This window comes from Gallus gallus, chromosome 3 (genome assembly GCF_016699485.2).
Source record: "Gallus gallus isolate bGalGal1 chromosome 3, bGalGal1.mat.broiler.GRCg7b, whole genome shotgun sequence".
Taxonomy (NCBI): domain Eukaryota; kingdom Metazoa; phylum Chordata; class Aves; order Galliformes; family Phasianidae; genus Gallus; species Gallus gallus.
Genome location: NC_052534.1, coordinates 44,366,172 through 44,393,463, shown reverse-complemented (window position 1 = coordinate 44,393,463; position 27,292 = coordinate 44,366,172). Strand labels below are relative to the sequence as shown.

The 27,292-nt window shown below is 36.4% G+C and overlaps 1 protein-coding gene across 4 annotated transcripts in view; it reads right to left on the bottom strand.

The window, feature by feature from the left end:
* PARK2 (parkin RBR E3 ubiquitin protein ligase) overlaps nt 1-27,292 on the bottom strand; it is a 680,874-nt gene that overhangs the window by 447,984 nt on the left and 205,598 nt on the right. For all 4 annotated transcript variants that reach the window (XR_005858705.2, XM_419615.8, XM_040698150.2 and 1 more), the window contains one exon: nt 17,120-17,357. Coding sequence is in view for 2 of the 4 variants with exons in the window: in XM_419615.8 (XP_419615.4) it covers nt 17,120-17,357 (238 nt within the window). In the remaining 2 variants the exon portion in view is untranslated. The remainder of the gene's footprint in view (nt 1-17,119; nt 17,358-27,292) is intronic.

Below are 27,292 nucleotides of genomic sequence, written 5' to 3'. Positions count from 1 at the left end.
GTAGCTCTTTTCACAGTGGACAGATCCAAGATTATGCAGCTGCTGCATGTTAGAGCTGGTCTTTGACTATAGCCAGTTAAAATCCTAAGGATTGGGTGGGGAGGTTGAAGCAAAAACAAAAGGAAAAGCAAAAGCAAAAGCTGCAGAGCCAGTTGGTGCATGCAGGGCCTTCACATCAAGCATATGATATATAGAAAATAGCTATGTCATGTCCAACAAGTAATGAAGTACTGAAAGATGGTGGAAATAATAAAATATCAAGATGTTATCAGCTTCTTAATTGAGAATCACTGCAGAACTGAGGAAAAAAATTAAAAGAATCAATATTTAAACTTACAGAATGGATACATACATTTGCAAATCAAAGATTAGATTGTAGCAGCTTATTTATAGTTTCAAATATAAGACATTTCACAAAGGCACATCTGCATAAGAGATCATGTGCAATTTAGAAAATCACTTTTTTGAAAAGAGAATATAAAAATAAGATTCTGTGCAATAACACTAGCTAATGAGATATGTGTCATTTGACTGAAAATTCCAATAGCAGCATACCCTCCATCAAAATAATGGCTATTGCCAGTGGGGCTCTTCTGTGTTCCCTACTTATTTGCAGTTTCAAAAACAAACAAACAAACAAAAAATAAAAACAACAACCCATATCTACTCAACTAATGTTGTCAAGATAACCTAGGAAAACTAATTTATCAATAGTAATTAGCAGTAACTATGAAATCCTGGTGACAATAAGCAGACAAGAATTATAGAGTCTGATACTCTACTACAAAACATTTTGGAAATATTCATGTTTCATAGCACCCAATGAATAAATAGCGAGGTGGCAAAGTTTTCAGTTATTCAAGGAATGAAAACACTAAAACAGCTTCATTAGCAATTTTTAAATTGAAATTTCACTGTTATTGATCCAAAAGCAATGTTCTCTTGTGTCCATATAGCTACGGATGCTGGTTAGAACACAGGAAACAAAGCTCAGAATTAAATGGTCAGTTTTCTCAGAGTAGCACAGAGGAAATTGCGCTAGGGCTAGAGTGATCATCATTAGAAAAACAAGAGAAATGAACAAGGAAATGATGAAGGTTCATGCTGATATGATTTACTCAGGGTAGTAAAAATGAAGGCCAGAAGGAAAAAAAAAAGACATTGAAGAATGTGGGATGCTGAGTGACTAGTAATAAAGTGAAAAATGAAATTCATTGTAGGTAAATGTAAGGTAATGTGCAGGGGAAAAATAATTTCACACAGAAAGTCGTGGGCTTGACGGGTTATTACCACATAGAAACAAGATCTTGAAGTTATAATAGATAGTTCTAAGAAAATTTCAGCTCAATGTTCAGTAGCAATCAAAAAAAGTAAATTGAATGCTAGGAAAAGAATAGAGAAAAAGTAGAATATAGTGCTGTACAAATGCCATTACAAATTCCACTGAGTGTTCCATTTCTAAAATCCTACTCTTTCTATTTCAGAGTAGAATGCGGTAGAACTGAAAAGATACCAAAAAAAAAAAAAAAAAAGAGTATGAATAATCAATATTATCCATACCAGAATCACTTAAGTAGACGATGACTTTCTGGCCACCCAGAAAAAAGATAACTAAAGCAGAGTATTAAACCAGTCTACAAAATCATAAAAATCATAAGAACGTGTCCTAAGCTGGTACAGCAACCTAGATATCATCAAGATATCATCACCAGTCTGGTATATTCTTATCTGCAGTATCTATGGACTATCAATAAAATACAATGTTAAATTAGTTTTTTTATCTGAGCTGGTATAGTTGTTGTCACCTTTTATGTGAGAAAGAGATGGAAATAATCTGTTACCATATTTCACTGTCCCTTCAGAAGGACCATAGTTTGGATCTGTAGCTAGCTTCATTTGTCCAACTAATTTTGATCAACTGGCTGCCACAGGAAACTCCTAGGACAGTCCTGATCAGAATGACGATACCTTCTGTGCGACCCAGATGATACCTTGCTGGAGGCATTTCTTGTTCCTGCTCAGGAATAAATCCTGTCCCATCAATCTTTACCAAATTACTTTCAAATCATTAACTTAAAAAAAAAAAAAAAGATATTCATGTATTTGGTTTTATCTACAGGAACTCATGGATACTTGCGACCTTTAGCTCTGATACACACAACCTTTAGCTCTTCTATTAAAGTACTGAAGTAATCCATATGAAGAAACACTGATAGGAAAAACAAAGGGCAGAAAATGTCATAGATGTATTTGGATGTCTGAAACATTCTGGGAAGTAGTAGTAGCAGGAGTACTATAAGCATGGGAAACTGCTAGTCAAAACAGACCCTTCCATAATATATAGAAAGAGTCAGACAGCAGTACTGTGTTTTGTTGGTATTGAGCAAGATGATAGGGTAACAGACATACTATCAAAGAGACATTTTGCACATGCAGTAAAGTTGAGTGTTGGAGATGAGAGCCAGAGATTTGATCAAAGAAATATAAAAATAGTAGAGAAAATTAGCAATGAAGAAATCACATTTGAATTCTGAAAAAAAAGCACACAATAAAGGATGAATTATAAGGGAAAAAATATTCTCCCTGTCAGAATATATAAAACTAATTTGCTGTATTATATATGAGATGAGCTATGAAAACAGAAGAGTTGGACCAGCAGAATGTACAGAGAACAGAAGTACTGGCAATTTTCAATAAGAATGCCTCACGATATGGGTTAAATAGAGTGGTTTTTTTTTTTTTCCATAAAAGCTATTATATACTAGATGTCAGCACATGAGGATTTGACCAGAGAGATCAAGATAAATAATATCTTACCAACTTACCTGCCTTTGATGAGCTAAGAATTAATTCAAGGTACTTGAGCTCTGGAGAAGAAATGCTTTCATCTTAATCATGAGTTTCATTCATAGGTACACATATGTTTAGTGAAAATGATGACACACCTTATTTGTAACAAAGCGTTGAAAAGGTAAGAAGCATGTGAGTTTGGATCAGTGGACTGCCAAGGAACTCCAAGTCTGAATGCAACCACCTTACTTTCACAAAATATAAATTAAGTTTTTACCATGAGGGAAATAAGGTAAAGAGAGATTATTCATAGTACCAAGCCCTAGAACATCTCAGCATAATTAAAGAGCCTTACTCAGGAGAGGCCCTACTGTAAATTCATGTTAGGAATAAGATACTTCAACACAGTGATTACAAAAAAGATAACAGAAATCAACTTCAACCCAAATTACTTCTCACCGACACCCTTACACTTGAAGCCTCAGCATGTGTAAAGCATTTTTGCTGCCTGTAATAATTGGTTGTGTCAGAGTAGTAAGGGAGTAAACTTGAAATTCTAAAAATAATCCAAACTCCCAACCCCCACATTTTGAAAGAAAATGAACTGGTCAGACAAGAATTCATAAATGCAGAGGTGTACAATGAAAATTGCAAGCAAAAACTCATGGCTAGATTCAGGGTAATAATGACTGATAAAACAGATAAAATGGACATTTCTGTAAAAAGAAAGAAGTGAATTCTATGTATGTCTTGAGGTTGTAGAACAAGCTAGAATTCAGAAAGTCTAGAATTTAGAAAACTCTGTTTCCTCTCTTTACCAGCCTCTTCCTTCAGAGCCTGAGAAAAAACAGGAATAAGACATGTAAAATGACTTGCAGATGAAAGGCACTGTGTTTACACACATGTATTGTCGCTGTACTGCCACAATATCATGGTGTGATCAGTGCATCACTTTTACATAGTGCAGAACCAGGACAACACCATAAAAAGTAGGAATAGATTTTAGGAACAAAAGTCAATTCAGAACTTTATAAAATATATGCTCTAAACAGAAATTCTGGATATGTGACAACATTCTTTGGCTTTTAGAAGATAGTTTTGAAAACATAAACTCTTTCAAGAGGTTCCTTTATTTCTTTAAATCGTTTAGCAAAAAGGGCTGGGAAGAAGCCATGTAGGTTTTCCAGGCTATTAAAACCAGGCCTACACATTGAAACAATAAGCAGTAAACTGTAGCTATTTAAAATAACATGCAGGTTTCACACATGCAAAAAGCTAACTTCCTCCTATTGAAAGACGTAAGCATAGAAAGCATATAAATTATTTTGTCAGTTTTTGAACGAGTGATACTGACTATCACTCCTATCCTGTAACTCTCAGGATTGCTCAACACGTCTGAAAATTCTCCAATTGAGGTAATGACATCTGCAGTATATTGAGATCTGCTGCTTTTTCAACATATCTGATTCTGCCTATGAATCTTTGAGCTATATATACCTTTGAGCTTCAGCTTTTAAGTGTTCCCACTGCACTTCAGAAGTGGGACAGAAGTTTCCAACCAGAATACCTGTTGACTGGATCATATAAACAGGAAGAAAAACACTATTATTCAGAAGGAACAATGTTTCTCTATCAGAATGAATAAAGCCAATTATTAAATATTTAAAGCAACTTATGTTTATAAGATGTTTATAAGAATTTAACTAGATATCTGACGCTATAACTTCTTCATTATTCAAGTAATCCCTAAATGTAAAGACAGGACCAAGTGAGACAGCAGTAATACATTGCTCCTGCAGGACTTACCTATCTACTATATGGTTCATTCATCCATATGTTGTTCTCTGGTTCATCAATTGTTAGATATTTTTGACACTATATTTATAGTACATTTACATGTTATACTAGTATTATTCATTGCATTTTAGATACTTGAATACATAGCAATTCTCTTCTCTAGAAGATTAATTTAAACCAAATCCTATTATCTGTTTTCAACCTATAAGTTTCAGAAACCCTCCACTCCAGGAACTTTGGAGATTAAACTCCTCACAACACATACATAGAACAGTGCTCTATCAAGCAGTTGTTACCTTCCTGACCAGTGTGTCACTGAACCAGTGGCTGCCAGCTTAGCTCTCAGTTGTTCAGGCAGCACCACACTAATCAATTAAGCCAATTGATTTTGGAGAATGGTTTTGTTGAAGTTAAGTAGGAATGCTTAAAGATTATTTGGTACATTCAGCTTGAGATGTACTTTATACCTCTTAATCTCTACAAAAGTCTGTTACCTTTCTCTCATCTCACAAGAACATATGACAGCTTCTTTTTCTTTCCATTTTATCCATTTGACAATTGCACAAATGTATGTGTTGGGGCTCTCCTCTCTAGTGCTGAATTCCCAAGTTTCTCAAGTTGCACCATAATATAAAAAACATTCCTGCAGTCTCTGAAGAAAGAAGATTTAATCTAGATGACTCCTCTCTTCCTTCATCAACAACCATTTGATTTCTAATGGATTCTCTTGTGCAATTCTGTGGAGGACCCAAACACTCTAGGAAACAGGCTATTATCTCTATTTCTCCAGTTCATAACTCAGACTCTTGAAGTACTATGTACCTGTACAAGAGCTAATAACACTGTAGTTCCACCATCTTTATAACATGTATATCATAACAGATGAGAAGCATCCTGTATACTAGTGAACTGACTCACATCAGATCAATAAACATCGCAGTAGAAGTAACTCTGTTTCAAAAGTTCTAATCACATAATCAGTTGACATTTTCTTTTCTGGAAAGAAGATATATTCTTGATGTCATCATTCTAATTCATCTATATTTGAAACAACGAAAATGTGAATGAAAATTATTCCAAGAATAAAAAGAAAGCCATTCCAATCTAAAAAAAAAAAAAAAAGAAAGAAATAAAAAGATTTCTGTACTCAGACTGTAGGGGATTGACAGAGAATAGGGATAGTAGAATGAAATATGGAAAGAGATCAAGGAGAACTGGCACCATGAAAGCTATTGCTACAGATGGTATATGTGATGAAGAGACTTTGTGTATCTACAGTTTCTAATCAAACACACAGAGACAGGGAGATTTATAATCACCTTTCTGCTGCCTGCTCAAAAGGTACTTGAGTTCTTTATGCCTGGATGACAGAAGTAAAATGTGTTTGTTCACATTCATACTGCTAAATTAACTCCACCTGAGAAGTCCCTATTACAGTTTAAGAAACACTACGTGTAAGACAAATAAAATTTTTGTTTGAAAAAATCCTTTGCATCTCCATCTTAAATATTTCACAGAGGTTGACGTTACAAAGAAGATATTGCTATTGATATGTATGATATTGATATGTAGCAGTGATCAGCTTAGCCATGGACAATGTTTTATGTTCCTATCAAGTCAAAAATCACTGTGAGCAATATAACAGTGTGGTTCAGATGCCAGGATAAGAACTACAGTAATTTACAACAAACAGGGTAACTTAAAGTGTAAAAGTACGATATCCATAGTCATTAATCTGAAATCTTGAAATCAGGTCTTGCTCTCACACAGCTGAAGATTGTGGAGTTCTTTTCTACTTACTGCATTACTTCTAGCATAAACACAACATTCTATTCAAAAAACTAAATTATGCTTAGGGAGTCCTGAAAAAGTTAATCAAGGTCTTCACCTGCCCATAACTACAGTTCAGATTTTATTGAAAATACTCTTGATGTTTGCTTCAGAGACTTCAAAAGTAATTTGTGAAGACTGACAAAGGTTGCAATAGATAAAAATTCAGTTGAATAGTAGATAAAAATAGATAAAAATTCAGAGGATCAGAGCCCTGGCTTTGGTGGTAAAGTGAACGTCCGATCTTTGTTACAACTTTGGCTAAACCATTATCACATAAAATATACAAAGCGACGGTTTTCTGAATCACATCATTACTGGTGATGAGATGTGGTGTCACTACTACAAGCCGGAGAATCAAAATGGCTGTCCAAGAAGTGGTGACATGAGAATTCCCCACTGAAGAGAAAATCCAATGCTATCCTCAGCCGATAAAGTAATATGCAATGCTTTCTGCGATAGGAAAGGGGTGATCTGTCTGGATTTCCTTGAAGTTTGACAAAGCATCAACTCTGACCACAACATCATGATGCTGAATAAGCCTAAGGCTCAAACTTCTAGAGTCAGGCGAGAGAAGACGACAACCTTTCTCTTGCAACACATTAACACCAAACCCCGTATCATTGTGAAGACTGCGGAACACATTGCCAGTCTTGGCCAGACTGTCTTACCACACCCATCATATAGTCTTGGAATCATAGAATTGTTTTGGAAAAGACCTTCAAGATCATCATATCCAACTGCAACTTAACCATGGTAAATCATGTCCCTGAGCACCATGTCCGAACTGTTTTTAAACACATTCAGGGATGGTGACTCAACCACCTCCCTGGGGAGCCTATTCCTGTGCTTAACCACCCTTTCTGTAAAGAAGTTTTTCCTTATATCTAACCTAATCCTCCCCTGGCACAACTTGAGGCCATTTCCCCTTGTCTGGATTTGGCATCTTCTGACTTCCATCTGTTCAGGCCAATGAAAGATGAACTGCATGGGTAACACACTGTCACAGCAGTTGTGAAACACTGAGTCACCTGCACTGGTTCAGATTTTTACAAGCACAGTATGCAGGATTACATTCATCAACAGCCAAAAAAAGGATAGCTAAAGGTGATGACTGTGTTGAAAAATAGTGTTCTGTTCCCATCAAATAGTGTTACTGTGCTTTTTATCCTAGTTTCCACGGAAATAAATAGAAGGCATTACTTCTGGAGTGATCTTCACACAGAGAAATTTATGGACCAGATGGGCTTGCATTGTACCTGGAAGTTTAGTTACGGATATTCTACTCCAGAAATGCAGAAAGCAGTTTGCAGCTAGGGAAACTGTCAACACTAAATCCAAAGCATTCAGCTGCAAACACCAGATACGGCAGCAGTTGGGTATAACTGCTAAATCAAAACCTGACATGTTTTCAAGGTCAAAGATCTCAGACTGAATACCCACGAAGATGCCAGCAGTACATACAAGCTTGTAACACAGCGTTTCAGAGCTATCAATGAAGACAAAGATGCATGCTGCTGTTTTTTAACTAGTATTCAGAAATTCTAGGTTTGAATTTTAAGGATAACCGTTAAATAGAGACTTCTAGACCCCAGATACCTCACTAAAGAAAATATGATTCTGATGTAGTAATTCTCAAAAAATGATGTCACAGAACAAATAATCCAGCTCAGAAATATCCCAGGCAGTTCCACTTGCAGGCTATAGTATCATTATGCCTAATAACTGAAAGGTAGATCAAGGAAGACAATGTTTTCTTTAATAACTTTCTGTCATTTTGATAATTTGGTCATAAATTCTGTAATGCCACCTCAGTCCAGTTTTCTCTGAAAAAGAAAGTCTCTCCAGTGATAGTAAGTTCCATAGAATATCAACACCCAGTAGCTTCTGGAAAATATTTAATAACTACATAAGGCAAAGGTTGTTTGCAAGGATGGATCTTCACAGTCTTTCAAGGGAGTAATAATCTTAGTTGATGAGTATAAAGAAGAAAGAATAAACACAAGCAAAGTTAATCATAGGGTTCCAGATAGCTCAGAGTAGGAAAAATCCGCACTGAGGTATTCATGGAAATCCACATAAAATTGTCAGAATCTCAGGTTTTATGCACACCTATTCTCCAAAATAAATGGGGGGGGGGGGAAGACAAAGAAAAAAAAGAAAAAGAAAAAAAAAAGAAAATCCCAACAAAACAAAAGATGAAGAAAATAGCTGAAATCTTCATTGGCAGTCTCTAAAGAGAAGCCTGCATGGGCACACAGTCCATTATCTTGGCATCTCTAATAATAGCTACCCAGCCAAATAGTCACAGCAGTGGAAATGTGAAACCTTCACTGAACAAAGCTGATGGCAAGATTGTAAAGACTTCTTGGCAGAGCAGTGCAACAGCCTTCACTGACTTTAATTCTGCTTTTCTGTGAATAAGAATTTAATCTTTTAAATTAACTGCCCAGTTTGCTGCCATAACTATTATTTTATTAAATATATATATATATAGCCTCACTGAAGTCATTTTTCTTCACATAGAGAGAGCAGGAGATGTTTGGCATATGACTATTTTTTTTTTTAATCTTCTAGTATCAACAGAATTTATTAAACTATCTGTTCCATGCAATTACTTGGTGAAGATCAAGTCCTTCTAATAGGGCTGCTCTCCCTATTCCCTTGCTGTGTACACAGAACTCTAAATGACATTAATGAAACTCAGATGTGATTTCAGAGAAGAATACGTCTCTCAAATCTTTTTGAGCAGTAAGATACCATGCCATACAAATACCATGTAGTGCAAGCATCAAGCCTCACAGTAGCAACAACTACCGTAATTTAATCACATTTAAACAAAGCATTCTTATAATTTGTGCCTCATAATTGGACTTTGTTGTTTTTCCACACACAAGAGGTGTTTTTTAAGTGGTATTTCCCTGTTTTTCCCTGTAGTATCTCTAATTCCTGCCAACAATTATTTTGGAAAAAAATAACATGCATACTTCTTTTTAACAAACACAGTATTTCCATCTACAAATGCCACCTCCAGCCAATGGCATAAAGATGCAAGTTCTGCATTTGCGGAAGAAAGCCCATCTATGCTGTCACCTATAAACAGACAAAATACGTTCCAAGGACACAGCAGTGTTCTGACCCTACCCCCTGACACAGGGGAGTTAGCAAATGTTACTGGTTTCAATTAACATGAAAGGGCCTTTAAAAACAATAAAGTAATTAGACACGTTCAAGGGAGATAATTATGTCATGTAAGGATGAGCATTCCCAGAAGAGCTTTTGGCTCCAGTAAAAAAGAACATCTCTCAAATGAACTTCACGGACATGCAAGGTGTGGGAAAATGGCACCATACTCATCAGCGTTAAAAGCATATGATACAAATGAGGTCTCCAGCATAGCACCGACTGCAATAAATTATCAAGTGTGTGTTCTGTTTTCTGAAATGGGCTCAATTTATCATTTTATTGAAAAGGTTCCATTATGCTAATGTCTCATAAAATCACTTTTTGCTGTTGCTGGAAGGTGAAGAGGGAATATCAATTTTTGTAGAGAGAAATTGGAAATACTGCAGCAGTGAGTTGTCAAGGGTTAATAACACTAACAGAAGATGCAATACACATAAGAACAAATTCTCAGGGACTCTGTAACAGCAAGTTTTTATAACCTTACTGGAAGCAGAATAACCAGAATATTTCTCTAAAGCTTACTTAGCTATTAAAAATTAAAAGATATGACAGAATCTCTGCAATTTGGAAAGATATGGATTTGATCGGTGAACTGCTTGATGGACAAAGAACTGGCTGCAGGATCATGTACAGAGAGTTGTGGTCAATGACTCAATGTCTGGATGGAGATCACTGACAAGTGATGTCTCCCAGGGGTCAGTGCTAGGGCTGATACTTTTTAATATGTTCATTGGTGACATCGACAGTGGGGTCGAGTGCACTCACAGCAAGTTTGCTGATGACAGCAAGCTGTGGGGTGCAGTCAACCCACCAGAGGGACATGAGGTCATCCAGAGGGATGATCCAGAGAGCTGGGGCTGTTCAGCCTGGAGAAGAGAAGGCTGTTAGATGACCTTATAAAGCCTTTCAGTATCTAAAGGGGAGCTACATGAAACAGAGACTGACTCTTTAGTAGGGTCTGCAGTGATAGAACAAGGGGAAATGGTTTCAAGCTCAATGACAGTAGATTTAGGTTAGATACAAGAAAAAAAATCTTTTACATTGAGGGTGGTGAGGCACTGGAACAAGTTACCTACTGTTGTGGTTGATGCCCTATCCCTGGAGACTTCCAAGGCAAGGCTGGATAAGGCCTGAGCAACCTGATCTAGCTCTGGTGTCCCTGTTCACTGCAAGGGAGTTAGACTAGATGATCTTTAATGATCTTTCATTCCAACTCTAAAGACTCTATGATTCTATGATAATCAGCAACAGTTATTTAGTTGGGTGAAAACTCTCCCCCTGTTCTCCAATTCACCCATGAACTGGCACTGGAGGTTGTTTAGAATGTGCTGTTTCAAGGAAGGTCAAATTAAAGAACACCATTATCGTTTACATCAACTTACTCAGAGAGCAGACGTGAAAGACAATCAGACAGTGGTGATTACTTACAAAAAGGAATGCTCCTTCTCTAAATATTAAATAATATGAACACTTGCTTTCTTTTGATGAATTGGATACAAGACAAGTAAGTATTAAAAGAGGAAGATAACTAAGTTTAGATAGACAATTGGTTTGATCTTGTACATTAGCTCTTTTCTGACTGAGATGTGATTTGTATCCACAGAACTTCCTTTATGCCATGCATCAAGAAATAGAGCACTGTTTCAGAAAAATTACCATACTGTGAATGACTTTTAACCTAAAGCTCTTCCTTATAAACTTCTCCTCTATTATCTTCAAGTATAGCAATACAGCATCCACCAATAATAACCCAGCAAATAATCAAGAGGTGTAATTTGTTAGTATATATTTTAGCAGTTGAAAACAAGTAAATGAAGCTAGATTACTGTGACCGTTGTTTCAGTGGATCACCAATAAATACTGTTCTGGATATCAGTGCTTTGAACATGGATCACAGATTGAGAACTTCTGCAATGCAACATTTTCCAGTCTGGAAACATTTAAAACTTCATAGAAACTCTAATTTGATGCAACAAATACTCTGTGAAATTGATATAAAATTAAATGTAATCTCACTGCACCACATAGAAATGTTATGGTCATATTCTTCTCTTAGTACACACCTGGATTTTCCTACCTTAGACGAACATGAAGTATGGTTACCTCTTAAAAGCATATTGTAACACTGCAATTACACAGGTACAATGTTTGAGTATTTTGCATTATGTATGCGATCAATGTGATCATCAGAATGACAAAGATGTGTATAGCTGACCACAGGAAGCATCCAATTGACAAATAGTTGAAAACAAAACACATAAGCATAAAAACTGCAAATGGGAAGTACATCTTGGAGGTATGGAGCACCCAGGAAGGATAAGCAGTAACAGGCGCAATTGTGGTTGCCTTCTGGAAAGGGGGCAAGTAGTACATAAACATCAAACGTGTGGAGAAAATCTGGAGAGGAAGGAACAAAAGTCTCAGTTTTTTCTAATTTCTCTTGGCAGAGTTCTCAGGCCTCATCACTTTGACTTGTGTGATTACAAGGCACATGGGCATTGGCTCCATAATATTGTATACTGACAGAAAATTCAAGATATATGTTCTTGTTCTAACAGTTGAAATTTTTGGTATATGTAATGAATGCATAGTGCTAATGATTAACAATGTTCCAAAGCTAATCATTAGCACAAACTGAGTTGTTAATTTAAGAATTTTGTAAAGTTTTCTTCTAAAGTTTGAAATTGGTCTTATTTATCAGATCTCTACGTACTCAATCACAGTGAGCTCCGTTCAGTTGCAACAGAATTGCACATATAGTGTACTCATCCAGTGTGTAATGAAGACAAATGCACCCATACTTCTCAGAAAGTATTTGTCAAAATCAGAACTAGTATATTACTGCTGAATTGATACTCTGTTCTGCTTTTCTAAAATAAGTAAATTAGTTCCTTCCCTCTTCTGGATGTAGATTGATCTTCACATTGATTTTCCATTTCATATTTAAAAGTTTGTAAAACAGTATATTTTAGAAACTCTGAATCAAATGTAGAATAAATTACAATGGCATAACACATTTTAATCCTCATACAAAAGTAAATTATCAGCACACCAAAACTGAAAATATCATAGTAATCTAAATTGTTACTTAAAAGTTTCTACTGAAATAACACATTGGTCACCATTATTTAATTTACTATTTTTTCTTGTACAGCAATATGAACCTCATTCAAATGCACGTGTGTCAAAAGAACTACCATAAAAACCCCATAAGAACCATGTCACCACCATTAACTGGTAGTTTAATATCACAAAAAAGTCAGTGAAAGTACTCTGATCGTTTGTTTTTAGAACAAGATTTTGATAGCTTTGGAAAAAAAAAAAAAAAAGAACCTAATTAAATAATGTGAATTAAAGAGAATACTGATTTCCTACCCTCAAACTATTGATTTACAATACCACAGACCTAAGGTACATTTAATTCATTAAATTATTTTATAATTAATCAACAAATGATTGCTACAATGATACCATGGGAAAAATCTTTATACTGATTAATTTCTCATTTAAAAATAGAACTAAATGCCAGCAGAGGAAAAAAAAAATAATAGGAATCCTTTTTTTTTTTTTTTTTTTTTTTTTTTTTCCTAAGGGAATAGTAAATTCTAAGATATTTTGTCTTGTATACTGAAAAGAAAAAGTAGGTCATTGGAAAGTAAGTTCATTGTTACACTTGCCTGAGTATTGTCTGGTTCAGTTGCTAAATGCTTACAAAGCTTCATGTCCCAGAGTATCAATACAGATGCTCTTATATTGCTGGAGACCATTTTGGATGGATCAGTGCTTACATTTTGATGGTACTCTCTAAAAGAGAGCAAGAAAAAGCTGCAGATGTACTTTTCAATCTAGGGATACTCAACTGAATGCCACATGAAAACAGGGAGGCGGAGATGTACATCATGCTTTTCCCTAGTCTAGAACTAGGGAACTATTTGAAAGCATAACTTTTAGAAAACTGTTCAGTAATTTTAAACTACATCTGGAGCTTACACTGCTCATTTACTTCAAACAAACCTGATGCAAAAATCACATCCTCTTAGACATTTTAATTAAAAAGAATCCTAATATAATGTAATATCAATTACGGAGGAAATTAGGGAATTTCCAACACACAATCAACAAAATACTATTCATGTTGTATTCATATACTGTTGACAGTATTCCTAGGTAAATTCTTCACTATTATTATTTCTTCAGAGCTGTTCTTAGAAGTAGGCACAGTTCTCACTATCCGAACTCTAAATTCTGGATTTTTCTTCTCAAAGTTTCTGCCGGTATCTTTCACAAATCAGACTCTGATTTAGAGCTGAAAGTAGTTATCACTTCCCACTTTTAAGCACTGACAGCATGGAGGTTTCACTAAGGACTGGTTTACCCCTCTCATAACTTGTATTTCCCTCAGATGCAAGGACAGCAGGTTTCAACTGGAGGTTTTTTTTGGTAAAAAACTTCCAAAGTAGGTGGAAGAGAATCAATTATTCTTTCTGCTACACTTAACAGCTTGGCTCAGCTAAGCCAGATATTTTTTTCATGTTCATTAAAAATCATACAAGGTGTTACTGAGCCAACAGAAAAATGCACTGCTATTACCTTTGTCTTAAAAGAGAGGAAGCGGGGAGATTCTTGATGCAGAGATAATTTACATCCATTTTCACTTTTTTTTTTTCAGTCTGTTAATGACTGCCAAACTTTTGATAAACATGTTTTGTACATTCAAAACACAATATATGTAAGATGGCTCTCCAGACAAATCAAAATTGCTTTCAGTACTTGCCACTAAGGAGGGGGGTGAGCTGGGAAGAAGATGTCCTGTTGTGCTCTTCTGCAAGGAGTAAATAATGACCTTTAGTTGAGACAGGATGCCAGACCATAAGGGCATTTGCCTAGTGAAATGCACCAGTTCATACCATAAATGCATACTGCATAAGCGTATATGTATAATAGCAATACAAAATAACAAGATTTCTCTCCTGGATTCTCTGGTAAAATTTTACAGTTTGATCTCCAATTCAGTACTTCAAAAATAATATCCTTCCACTCAAATGATGCAAAAGCTTCTAAGAGAAGTTTCTAAGGGAATCTTTTGCCATGTGAAAGTTAACCACAAACCCTTTTCCTTATAATTCAAAGGTGGACAAAATCAAACAAAAGCTGGTGAAGGGGTACAGGGTCAGCATTCTGTGTTAACAAACAGAAATAACTTGGTCTACTGAAAGACAAGTGGCCTCATAATGGTTATCACAGCAACTACAGAATAGCTGATTAGCATGTTAGACAAAATAATAATCAATTAATCATCTGCCTCTAAATTGTAGGTTTAAATTGCCCTCTGTTCATTGTGCGTGATCTCACACACAGAAAAGAGTAATGCTTGGTTTTACTGGGTATGTTTCTCTTTTAGGTTAATCACAACGACTGTCTACCTTCTAACAGAATAGCTTTATAAGTATTTAAAGCAGAAGTACTGGCAAACGTAGCCCTCAGACACTCATTCTCACTACTGTTACTCATCACAACTGTGTCAAGGCAAATGTTACTATACAGTAAAGCTGACTGAAAAAAAAATGATCTCTGGGTTCTTTTTTTTTGTTTTGTTTTGTTTTTTTTTTTTTTGTTTCTTGCTGGATCATTTTTAACTCAGACCAGTACTCATCTCAATGAATGATGTGACTACACATTAACTCACCTCAACTTCTAGTAAGAACAAAGACATAAAAATCCTCCATACTGAACAGAAGTGGTAGAGCTGAGCAGAGGCAAGATCAAGTATGCATTGTGAGAGTCATAACAAGCCAAGGAAAAAACAACAGGCCTTTAAAAGAAAACATCTTACTAATATCCTTCCAGGCAGAACTGTCAGTCATTACAGGAAGCTGTTTTTTCCCTTACAACAAAAAAAATCTGTTTAACGTAATCACAGATTAAACTAGACCACGTACACTCAGTATTTTTTCCTCAGTTGTCCTTCTGTGAAAATATTTGCTGCAACAGAACATACCTATCTGTTTGCAGAATTCACAGAATTTGCAGACTATGGAAAAATGTACTGCATAACATATTTTAAAATGCCTTACACATGTATAAACTATTCTGTAAAGTCAAACAGTACTATTAATTTCATGTAAATATCATGTACAGCAGTGAAAAAGCAATAAGGAGCTAACGCCATTGCCTTGACTTAGACAGAAGGCCCAGCCTGAAACCTTAACAGATTTAAATTGGCATGCACTCCACTTATCTCATTATTCATGGAGAATGAGAGATGTGGATCATTAAGCTGGGCACTAATTTGTTCCTAAACTGCACTCATTCATCATCAGCTGGCAGTGAGAGGTTGATCAAGTCAGTTGTGGAACACTTCTCTGACCCTTCCATTTCTTTTTGGCATGAGTTACTTAAGAAATTTTCTATAAAGTTATTCTAACAGTTTAGTAGCTGTTCAGCTAAGCATGATTATTTTTGTGCTCAGGTTAGTTACAGAAGTATCTCTGTGTCATATTTACAAACTCCCTTCTGTACCCTGGACCTCTGTGTTTGCTACTATCATCCATACCAATTGTTCTAAAAATACATCTTTGATAGACTGTTACCACAAATCACTGAAGTCTGGTATTCCACAAAATGATTTTTCTTCATTGGAGACAGACACAGTATTCAATGAGGGTTAGTCAGACTGTGTCTGTAGGAGAGGGTTACTCTGAGAAGTAGCATCTAAAACATTCTTGTATTTCTTTCTGACTTTTGTACACATCTCTCCAGAACCATTTTAATTATTACAGCACGATCCATTTGACAGTGATGCAATTTGTGCCTCAGACAATCTCTCATGAAGAAGAAAAGTATTCTCAGTAATAATTTGGTGGGTAAAGAACTACTCAAATCCACAGTATGAATCATCATCATATTTTGCACCAACTATGTTTCTATAAATAAGAAGCCCATTGTATAGAACTATTTTTTATAAAATGCATGGGCATGAAAACATTACAACAGATTGAGAATTAAACATATTTCCAGTGCAAAAGCTTCCAAACATTCTAGTAAAGGAAGCTTCAATTATGGAAATTCTAGAGGAACTCTTTTTTCTTGCCAATAGATTTCTGTTTTTTTGTGTATTTTTGGTGCTTTTATTGTTGATGATGACTTCTTAGAGATAGGAATAACAAAAGAAATCATTGACTTTATCCACTAAGCAAAATTATTTTGCTAGAAGATGCGTCAGCTGTTTATCATCTCTTAATATAGTTGCATTTTTTGTTTGAAAACTAAAAGAAACCATATATTGAGCTTTTCCTTTGTGGTATAGAATTGCTCACGCTAATAAAGAAACATAAATTTTTGGTTTGAGTATTGAAACGCCCTGTCTCTGGAGAAGTTCAAAGCCAGGCTGGACCAGGCTCTAAGCATCTTGATCTAAGCTGTATATGTCTCTGTTCATCGCAGGGGAGTTGGACTTTTAAGAGTCCCTTCCTAATCAAACGATTCTATGATTCTGTGTACCAAATAACTGATTTACCTGATTTTTCAGAGGGAGGAGAAATGTTGGGTTCTTTAGTATCCAGAATAACAGCCAACCCTGCAGACAACGATGGAAGGATGCTGGAACTGAGATCTATGCGAGTTAGACTTTCAGGTACTCTTTCCAATGTTTTTAGAATGCCTCCAGCATGATTGTCTTCTGTCTCATCCTTATCACTATTCTTCTGTAGATTCTGAACAATATGAACGATGCTTTGCTGGACCAGGTCGCAATTCTGCAACACAAAACCAAAATCCCAGTAAATAATTAACTGTGGCATAAGGGACAAAATCCCTCTATCTCCAATTTGTTATTTGTTAAATGGTCTCCAAACCATTTTGTGTAGAATTTCAGAGTGCAGTAATGGAGTTTAAAGGAAACTGACAAGTGTGCATTGCTAGAATTAGGATTACTTGCATTGGCAAAAGGGTCACAACACTTACAAATTTGGAACATTTAACAAGGAAATGGTGGACCAGAGCAAACAGCTCCAAATAAGTCTGGTTCATTGGCACAAGGGAAGAATTCCAGAGTGAGTAGTATTAAATCAAGTACTAGGAACATTCAACATAAAATGCATTTGTACAGATAATGCTCACACACTCTCTTCAACAGCAGTCTAGTGTCAAATTGACAATCATGGGAAGCTCATGGCCAAACTGCTTCAAAGTGTTTTTTTTTTTTTTTAAACAGAAACAGGGATGATGGTGGTACTGATGAACACTGATACCTATTTCTTCTAACACAATTTTCAATCTAAATCTGGGTGTAGATGCAGTCTCAATTTGCCATCTCTGTTCTTTTCAAAAATGAAATTCAACTGTTGTCTTCAGAATTAGAGAAAGCTTGAGGAAGATGTCATGTCTGCTTTCGTCTGCTACATTTTAGACCAAGAGATCTCACATATATACAAGTACTTCTGCTTCCTCGATTCTCATCACAAATGATTCTCAGTCAGTTCTTTCAGATTTTATGTCTTAGAAAAACAGAAGGTTTGATTTCTAGTTTCTATTTGCAATTCTTACATGTCGTTTTAATTGCAAGAGATTCCTTTACAGATATTTTAGTGCCATTTATAACACTGTCCTGCTCTCTCTTCTACTGCTCTTATAATTTATCCCCTGCTCCTATAATTTCTGTTTAGTGGCCTTACTTCAGTCTCATACATTATCTCTCAGTACTTCTCCCTTCACTCTTTCATTTTTACGGAGCATAGTTCTAAAAGATGGCTATATGCTTTTTTTAAGTTGGATTTTCAATAACAACATTTTCTTCTTAGTAAAGCAGTAGTAAACCTGTATTTTTCAGAGCAAGGACTCTGTAGATTTAATATTCAAAGAAAGCAGTCATTAGATTTTAACTTTAAAACATCATGTTGACATTAAAGGTCTCCTTTATGTTCACCTTGTTGCCCGTGACATTTTAATAATGTCCATTTAGCTAGCATAATAATTTTATTCATCAACAGAAAACCCTAAACACAATTGTTACTCTGAAATTTCTCAGTATATTGAATGATATTAGATAAATTAATAACCTATGAAAAATTAATAATAAGATTAATAACCTAAGAGAATGAGGAGCTCCAAAGTGATTTGCTCAGTTACAGCTAGAATTGCAATGCAAAATATATATATATACACATACATATATAATCTTGCAACGTTGAAAACTCTTAATCAATGGACAATCAGTTAAACTATGTTTTAATGAGCATCTCTTCTGGGAGTTTAGCTCACTTAAATAGTTCTTGTCCTGCCCTTCTCTATTTTTTCTCACTGCTTACTGCCCTTTCCAGTGTGTTTCTTTTTTTAATTTTCCTGATTCAGTTCATAGCTTGACATTGTGCTACAGTCCAAGTAGGGATAGAACAGTGAGAATGAGAGAGATGGCAGGGGCTCCTCAAATCAATGGAAAAACCCTCACAAAACAAAACCACAATATTTTTCAATCAATCGTATGATATTGATTGTTGTACATATTAGCTGCATGGTTTAAATCAATCGATCTCTAAAACATATAGGTTCTGTTCCAGTTTTTGAAGGTTGGGAGATACGTGAATAGTTTAGAAATAAAGTAAGGGCTGACAAAATCAAGGTCTACCTTATCTACTACTCTCTCCAATAATGTTTACCACCACACACTTCAAAAAAGATGTAAAAATTGCATTTCTGTTAATTATACATACACATGATGTATACTGTTACTGGGGGAAGAACTCCTTGAGAGCAGCCCTGTGGAGAAGGACTTGGGGGTCCTGGTGGATGAGAAGCTGGACATGAGCCAGCAGTGTGTGCTTGCAGCCCAGAAGGCCAACTGTGTCCTGGGCTGCATTAAAAAAGGTATGGCCAGCAGAGAGAGGGAGGTGATTGTCCCCCTCTACTCAGCTCTTGTGAGGCCCCATCTGGAGTGCTGAGTCCAGGCCCAGCACAAGAAAGATGTGAAACTCTTGGAATGAGCCCAGAGGAGGGCCACTAAGATTACTACTTCTCTGAAGGGATGGTCAGGCACTGGAACGGGCTGCCCAGGGAGGTGGTGGAGTCACTGAGCCTGGAGGCATTCAAAGAGCGTTTGGATGTTGTGTTGAAGGACATGGTTTAGTGAGAAGCATTGGTGATGGGTGAATGGTTGGACTGGATGATCCTGTGGGTCTTTTCCAACCTTAATGATTCTATGATGCTATGATCAGAGGGCTGAAGCACCTCTCATATGAAGAAAGGTTGAGGGAATTGGGCTTGTTTAGCTTGGAAAACAGAAGGCTGCAGGGAGACCTCATTGTGTACTCCTTCCGGTACTTGAAGGAAGCGTATAAGCAGGAGGGGGAATGACTGATTACAAGGGTGGATAGTGATAGGACAAGGGGGAATGGTTTTCAACTGAGACAGGGGAGGTTTAGGTTAGATATTAGGAGGAAGTTTTTCCACACAGAGGGTGGTGACACACTGGAACAGGTTGCCCAAGGAGATTGTGGATATCCCATCCCTGGAGGCATTCAAGGGCAGGCTGGATGTGGCTCTGGGCAGTCTGGTCTAGTGGTTGACGAGCCTGCCCGTGGCAGCAGGGTTGAAACTAGATGATCTTTGAGGTCCTTTTCAGCCCAGGCCATTCTATGATTCTACAATGAACCTATGATCATGGCAACAACTTATTCTTGGCTTTCATTTAATGAAGTTTTTACTTTTAAAAGTTAAGTTTATTCAATGAAGAACAAATAAGGTGAACATGTTGCACTTCAGCATTCTGGCAGCTCTTTGTAAAAAACAAGAGCAAACTTTGGAACACTGAGCATCCCTACTGTGATAATAGCATAGGCTATAGACAGAGGAAAGCTTAATTAGCAGATCCCAGGATAAGTTTTCAAAGGTAGCAGCTAGAAATGACAAACAACATCCTTTGATTTGCACACTGAGTATACTTAATATGAAAGCAACCAAGCAGTAACAAACACAGAAATCCCAAATCATCAGTTTTGTAAAGTTGTTTCTGACTACATTTGAAATGAATTCGCTAGGGTTTATAGAAGGAAAACATTTCTCAACCTTTGCAAGTAAAAAGACACTACAAGAAAAGAGATGATATCTTAACTGTGAAGCAACCAGGATAAGAATATCACCAAACAGTTTGCAGATTTAGGATTATTCATGCTTTATAGCAGACTATGTTGCATGGACAGCAGATGGACTAGGTCCACAGCCTTCAGCACTGAGAAAAAAAAGGTATAATTCAAATATTTCTGTACACTTTTAGATTCTGCTTTCAGTTACTAATGCAACACAAATCTAAGATAAAATTGTTTATGTCAATGTCACTTTCATTTTCTTCATGTATTAGTTTTATGCCTCAGGAAACATTTCTTCTGAGAACACCTATTATTAATGATTGCACAGACATTGCTTTATCTGTTGATCCAAATTAATACCTACAATCCATATTCCAAAGGGAAATACTGTAAGCATATATATTGCTGATTATGAAGCTTCTACATTCATGAGAGCAAGAGGAGCTGAGAAGATCCAAGAGCGATGAAACCCGGTACTAAGGACTATTTCCTTACAGAGCACAGTCTTTGTCCAGCTTGGAGAAATGAATTCACAACAAATGAAGCAGAAACTTTTTTCATCCAAACCATTTTGCTTTCATATTCTGACTTCTCAAGTTGAATTTCACAAAACTAAATTAGCACACTCAGAATGAGTAAGAGACTCAGATAAGAATAAAAATGTTCATGAATGCTCATTCATATGCAGAATTAATAAAATAATAATAATAATAAAGATCTGCAGAATGCCAATAGCATAACATACCTCTTTAAAGCAGTAGACCACTGTAGAAGTACACAGGATGTACCAACTTTATGGGAAAATCTTTTGTAGTGGATAGTGTAAGGAGGCATTTAAGATTTCCTTCTAAACAAACACATTAAAAAATGCAAGTGAAATTCCTAGAAGAGGGGCCCCAACCAAACATCACTGTTTTATATGTGTAAAACTCTCACTACCCAGGACAGAGACCAAGTCTTCAAAGCAGCAGATGCAGAAAGCAAACCAACTGGAAGAACAACAATGCTATTTTCATTCTTCAGTCTCAAATCTCAAGACTCAAAGAAGAGGAAAACAGCAGAAAATAAAAATAAACCTTTATTACACAGGAAGAAAAGATGAAAAGGTAATGAACTTCAAAATAAGGAGTAGATAAAAAATACAGATATAGTATTCACACACACACAAAAAAAGCAAGATTTTCAAAAAGATTTGACATAGTTAATTTCTTGAAGAAAAAGGAAAAAATCAAATGAGCTTTTGGTCTTCAGGTTCCTCAGCAGATCATGGCAAGGGGAAATATAAAGAGAAAAACAATCGCTTCATAAAAATAATGAAGCATATCAGCACCCTAATCTGATATTGCCATTCATTTGTGTGAAGTCTTTCTACTGAGTGGCATTAACAAAATTTTGCACCACATGGGCAAGTGAAAAAAGCGCACCAGGGGATCTAAATCACATGGAACACTTAACATTCAAATTCCAGTACTCAGACACTACTTGCTATTTTATGTTGCTATGGAATGAATCTATAACTGACTTGAGTTCACATTTTAAGCATTTTTAGAGTTACACTTTACTGTACTTGTTTAGCATTAAAAAGATTGTTGACTTCAAGTACTGACAGCAATACATAATGAAATAAATGCAATGAAAAGGCAGAAAACTCTTCACTTGGCAGAACATTTTTACCCTAATTTTTATAATCTCTTCTTATACAGTTCACGTATTAATTTAAATACTGACCAAAGCAAAGAAATACAATAAAAGATAAGATATAGAAAACATGCTCTGAAAAAGGATGTAATGTTTTCTAAATCCAAAACCTGGTATCATTCTAAGGACTAGTAGCAGTGATCCAAAAACAGGCTATTACCACAAATTAAGGAAAGGGAACATTGGGTGTTCTAAGTTGATCGGCTAACACTGACACTGGAAGCAACTAGGTGAAAATGAAAGAATCACTGCATTTTTAAATGCATATAGAAGGAAACACCAGTGGATTGGAGGCAGGCAATTGGAATATTAAGATGATACAGAATATAATAAATGACATTCCTTAAGAGGAAATGAAATAATGTCTTCAAAGAACCTTCAAAATTAGATTTATTAATGTGATATGATGGATTAAACATTGTTCTACAAAACCATCGAACTAAATGGATACAGTGAATGGGAAAGGAAATTTACTGTTTATCACATAAGCCACACACATTGGGGCTTCACTGTGGTGGTTTTTTTAATCTTGAATCCACACTCCAATTGTGTTTAACACTGTAAACTCTCTGAAACTTTCTTCTCAAAATGCAACAGCATCAAAAAAAATCTTCTCATTTAGGAAGACTTAATTTGATATTCGTGTACAGTAATTAAGATAGAGGACACGCATCTTACAGTTCAAGAATGATGAAGGCAAAATAATTATTTTTACAAAACCAAATGAAGTTCAGCAGAATTCAGGAAAACGCTCCTAAGAAATCATAGTAATTCTATAAACTTTCTTAGATAATTCACGTTCTGAAAAGTTTTCACAGTCCTAACTGTGCTTGCCAAATGGTAATCCAGGATTGGTGCTACGTAGTCATGATTCAGAGCAATACTGCTACATATTGGTACAGGTTTTGTCTTCGAGACTGAACTTCCTGAAGACCACAGTAAAGACACTGTCTCTCATATCTGAAAGTGCCAGGTGAACAGAAGAAACTCCATGTAGACTTTATAAGAAAGAGGTTGTTGTTGTGTCCTGAGACAGTCAGCTAACATCACAACTCACAATGGTTTGAATTCTGATGTCACAAAAGACATACTCTCCCTTAAAAATTCCCCACAGTCACCTGCAAAAGATGTTGAAGGTGGACAAAATGTTTGTTATTATGTTTAGAAAGCTATGAGTATCTCAACAGTGATGTTCAAAACATGTAACAATGATACAAAATAGAAAAGAAACACAGTGCCCCCACAGCCCAGAAGGCTGCATCAGAAGAAGCAGTTCAGAGCTAGAAAGAGCTCTGAAAACCTCCCACAGAGCTCAGTTATCCCTTATACTGAACTGGGAGGACTATGGTAGCAGCTATCTGGCTACAGAGAAGAATTTAGGAAACTCCCTTCTCCACAGAGTGCTGGAACTGTTCACGTACATAGTTACAACATGGAACTGTTGTTAAAGTCTACTGGCTAGTCCGTTCAAAGTTTAAAAGGTAAAACAAATGTATTTCATCACTCACAATCATTTTTGTCACACTTTATGACCAGTAGCTGGTATGCATCCTAACTAAAGAGCACTTCAGTCTTCTGCTGACCCCAGCATATGTATCGCTATCAGTTTGAGCAGTAGGGATGGGAGCAGCCCAGTGGACAGCCTGTGTAGGGTTACTTTGTAACTTGGTAACCCCGCTAGTCAAACCATGCACAAAAGCAGCAACTATTTTTCAGAGCTTTCCCTGATTTTGCCTGAAGGCTTGTTTGTAGCCTTACTAGCACATGTGAAAACGGCCCTAGAGTTTCTTTTTGGCAGATACTCTGCGTATACAAACAAACCTGCTGGGCAGTGCTGGACAAGCTATGGCGCACAAGAAGTCTAGCAGTACAGCCAGAGAGCTAAATGGATTTTACTCTAGAGTAGAAGAGGCTGGGAATAGAAGTGTAATTAGGTACGTAATGTTACAAAATCGTAATCTTACGGAGTTTTCACAATCCCTAGCTGTAGGAAACACACCATATCGGAAAACACTTGTATATAACAAGAAGACGTGGGCATAGTCTGACAGCTCTTTCTCCACTCACATACAGAATGTCCTACATTAAAAGAAGAAAACACCAACTGACATAAACAACAACAGGGAACACTGAATAATCCTAATAAGATAAAAAGAAATAAAAATTGCAACAAAAATGGCATCTTTTCCTTTTAAGTAAGGTTCGGTTTTTCAAAAAGATGGTGAGCATAAATGGAAAATATGAAACGCATACAAATACAGACTCATTCTCCTAAATAACCATGTATATAAAATTTACCACTATAAACGAGAGGTAGGAAAGCCTTGTTAAGTCATAGATGAAAGATGTTTTTGAACATCAGAACAAGAGAATAATGACCCATGAAAAAGATAAAGGAAACCTGCCTTAAGCGAGTGCTTTTATCCTTACCTTGACAAAATCTTCTATTTCCCCTTGAAGCCACTCAATTTTAAGATAGAAATCTTCAGTGAAATAGCATCCACTATCATAGGAAAGTGTAATACTCAGATTATTAAGACAACTAAGGGTTTTGAAAACTAAGCTGAAGACATTCCATATCATGGCCATTTATCTTCCGTATACATGCAGTTTGCAATATATCATATGCTTTTTATAGATATGTCACAAATGAGTTTTAACTCTTACTTTGAACATCTAAAAAAATCTCAAATATTCAAACCAGATTATTAAATCATGTGTAGGAAAAATGGGAAAAAATGGAGACAAAAATCATAGGATTACAGAATCATTTGAGTTGGAAGGGACGTTTGAAGGTAATCTTGTCCAAAACCCCTGCAATGTACAGGGATATCTACAGCTAGATCAGGTTGCTCAGAGCCCTGTCCAGCCTGATGTTAAATGCCTCCTGGCATGGGGCGTCCATTGTTTCAGTGATGAACACTTGTGCAATCTAGAGCCCTTTGTCAGGCTCTGGTTTCATCTCTTCTTAAATCTACTTAGCACTGTAATGGAGTTCCAGGGCTCTGGTTTTCAATTCTCGTCCTGTACTGCTGGTGAGATAGCACTCAAGGAGTGCATTCAACTTCTAACAAGATGCATATATTTACCTATGCATGCAAGCTGCTTTAGGGCATTTGAATATTCTGAAAGAAGTTGAAGACATTGCTAATAGATATGAGGATCTAGAGAGCTCAGGGTACAGGATATCTGAAAACAGCTCAACCACTGTAGAAGCTGACTTCATCCTCCATACAATGAAAACCCCAAAGATTTAGACAGCTGGAAGATGATAGAGTTTTTAGCATAAGAATCCTTGAGACTAATTCATCTTCTCAGGTAAGAGGGGTCAAAGCTGTTTCTTCATTAAAGCATGACGCAAATACCAAATATTTGATCAATCTTTTAGAATCATGGTACAAGTTCTACTGTATGTCTGCTTTAAAAAAAAATAGAAACCCTTTTTATTGTTACTATTTCTAGATTTCAACTAGTTGCACTATTTAATCCAGGGCTCATCTGCTACTACTGAAAGCTAAGCTATGTGTACTATTGGCAGTATTCATATTACTTGCAGGAAGCACAAGGAGCATGGAGGTCCTGTTGCTTGCATGGAGATGTTAAATCAGGAACGCATGTGCATCTAGGCTGTTACAGTTTCGTCCTATCACAACGCAAGTGCCTCCACTAACTGGCTAACAAGGGTTCGACTGCGCTGATAAGAATTTAACATTAGATTCTGTTTTGAGGTGGGTCCAGAGGTTTGTAACCTCAGGTTTTTGCAGATGACACAAAAGACAGTAAGAAACATAAGCCTATGATTCTGCTATAATTCTCGAGTTCCTTGAGAAGGAACACTGAATTGTTTCTTTGTAAAAATGAGCAGAACAGAGTACAGCACGTACAGTCAGGCTCCTATTATGTGTTATAAAGTTTCAGACCTTAGCTGTTTGGTTTCTGTTTGTTTGTTTTGCTGCAATCTGAATACAGAGAACTGCATTTAATTGATGTAAGGTAAACCACGATCATTCCCTGATATGAACATTGGAAATGAAGTTGGAACCATATTAGTAACCTAATGGGAATAAGCATGAAAACCAATTCTTTTGACTTTAAAAACATAATGCTTTTGCTGTCTTTGGTGTCAACAAACAAAACCCAACATTCAGCTTCAGAGATGAGATAAAGTAGTTTACTATAAACATGGAATCACTACTTTTGCAAGTTTTCTTTGCTATAAAACAACAAATTGATTTTGCAAGATTAAAACAAATAGAGAACCTGTCATTATGATTCCCCTTAATTCTGGGAGAAAGAACCTCTGCAATAACAGGTTATGATTGCAATTGGTGGAGCTGCTAAAGCTCCAGCAGTAGATCACTTGTCCACAGTACTTTGAAGCATACCCAGGGATACACCACACATGGTATATGCAGGGCAAATCCAGACTCGTTGCTTTTCTTTTTTCATGTGCCCTTCAACTTTCAGTAGAAAACTTGAATTATCCTGGGGCAAGGAAGCCACCAGATGAGTCCTTTGTCACCATACTAGATGCACTTCCACTTGCTTGCCTTGCCAACAAGTCACATTCTGGAGTTCAGGAACAGAAGCTGCTGATCCTCTCATGTCATCAGCAGTCCTTTCACTGTACCTTGAGCACAAGTGTGCACCTGATCACAAGGCAGCAAGTCTGCATATCTGCCAGCATGTGCTTCCCTCCACACAAAATTACGCACCCAGTTGAGAGCTGGGAGGTCTCTGCCATAAATTATCATGGAGAGTTAATCTGACCAGTGCCAGTTAGCAAAGATGAACAAGGGACGTGAACACAACCTAACTGTCAGTGTGACCCTGGAAATTCAGTATCTCTGATCATCTGAGCATACATGTAATACATTCACATTACTATCACGCTCTGTAAAAATTACTGCAAA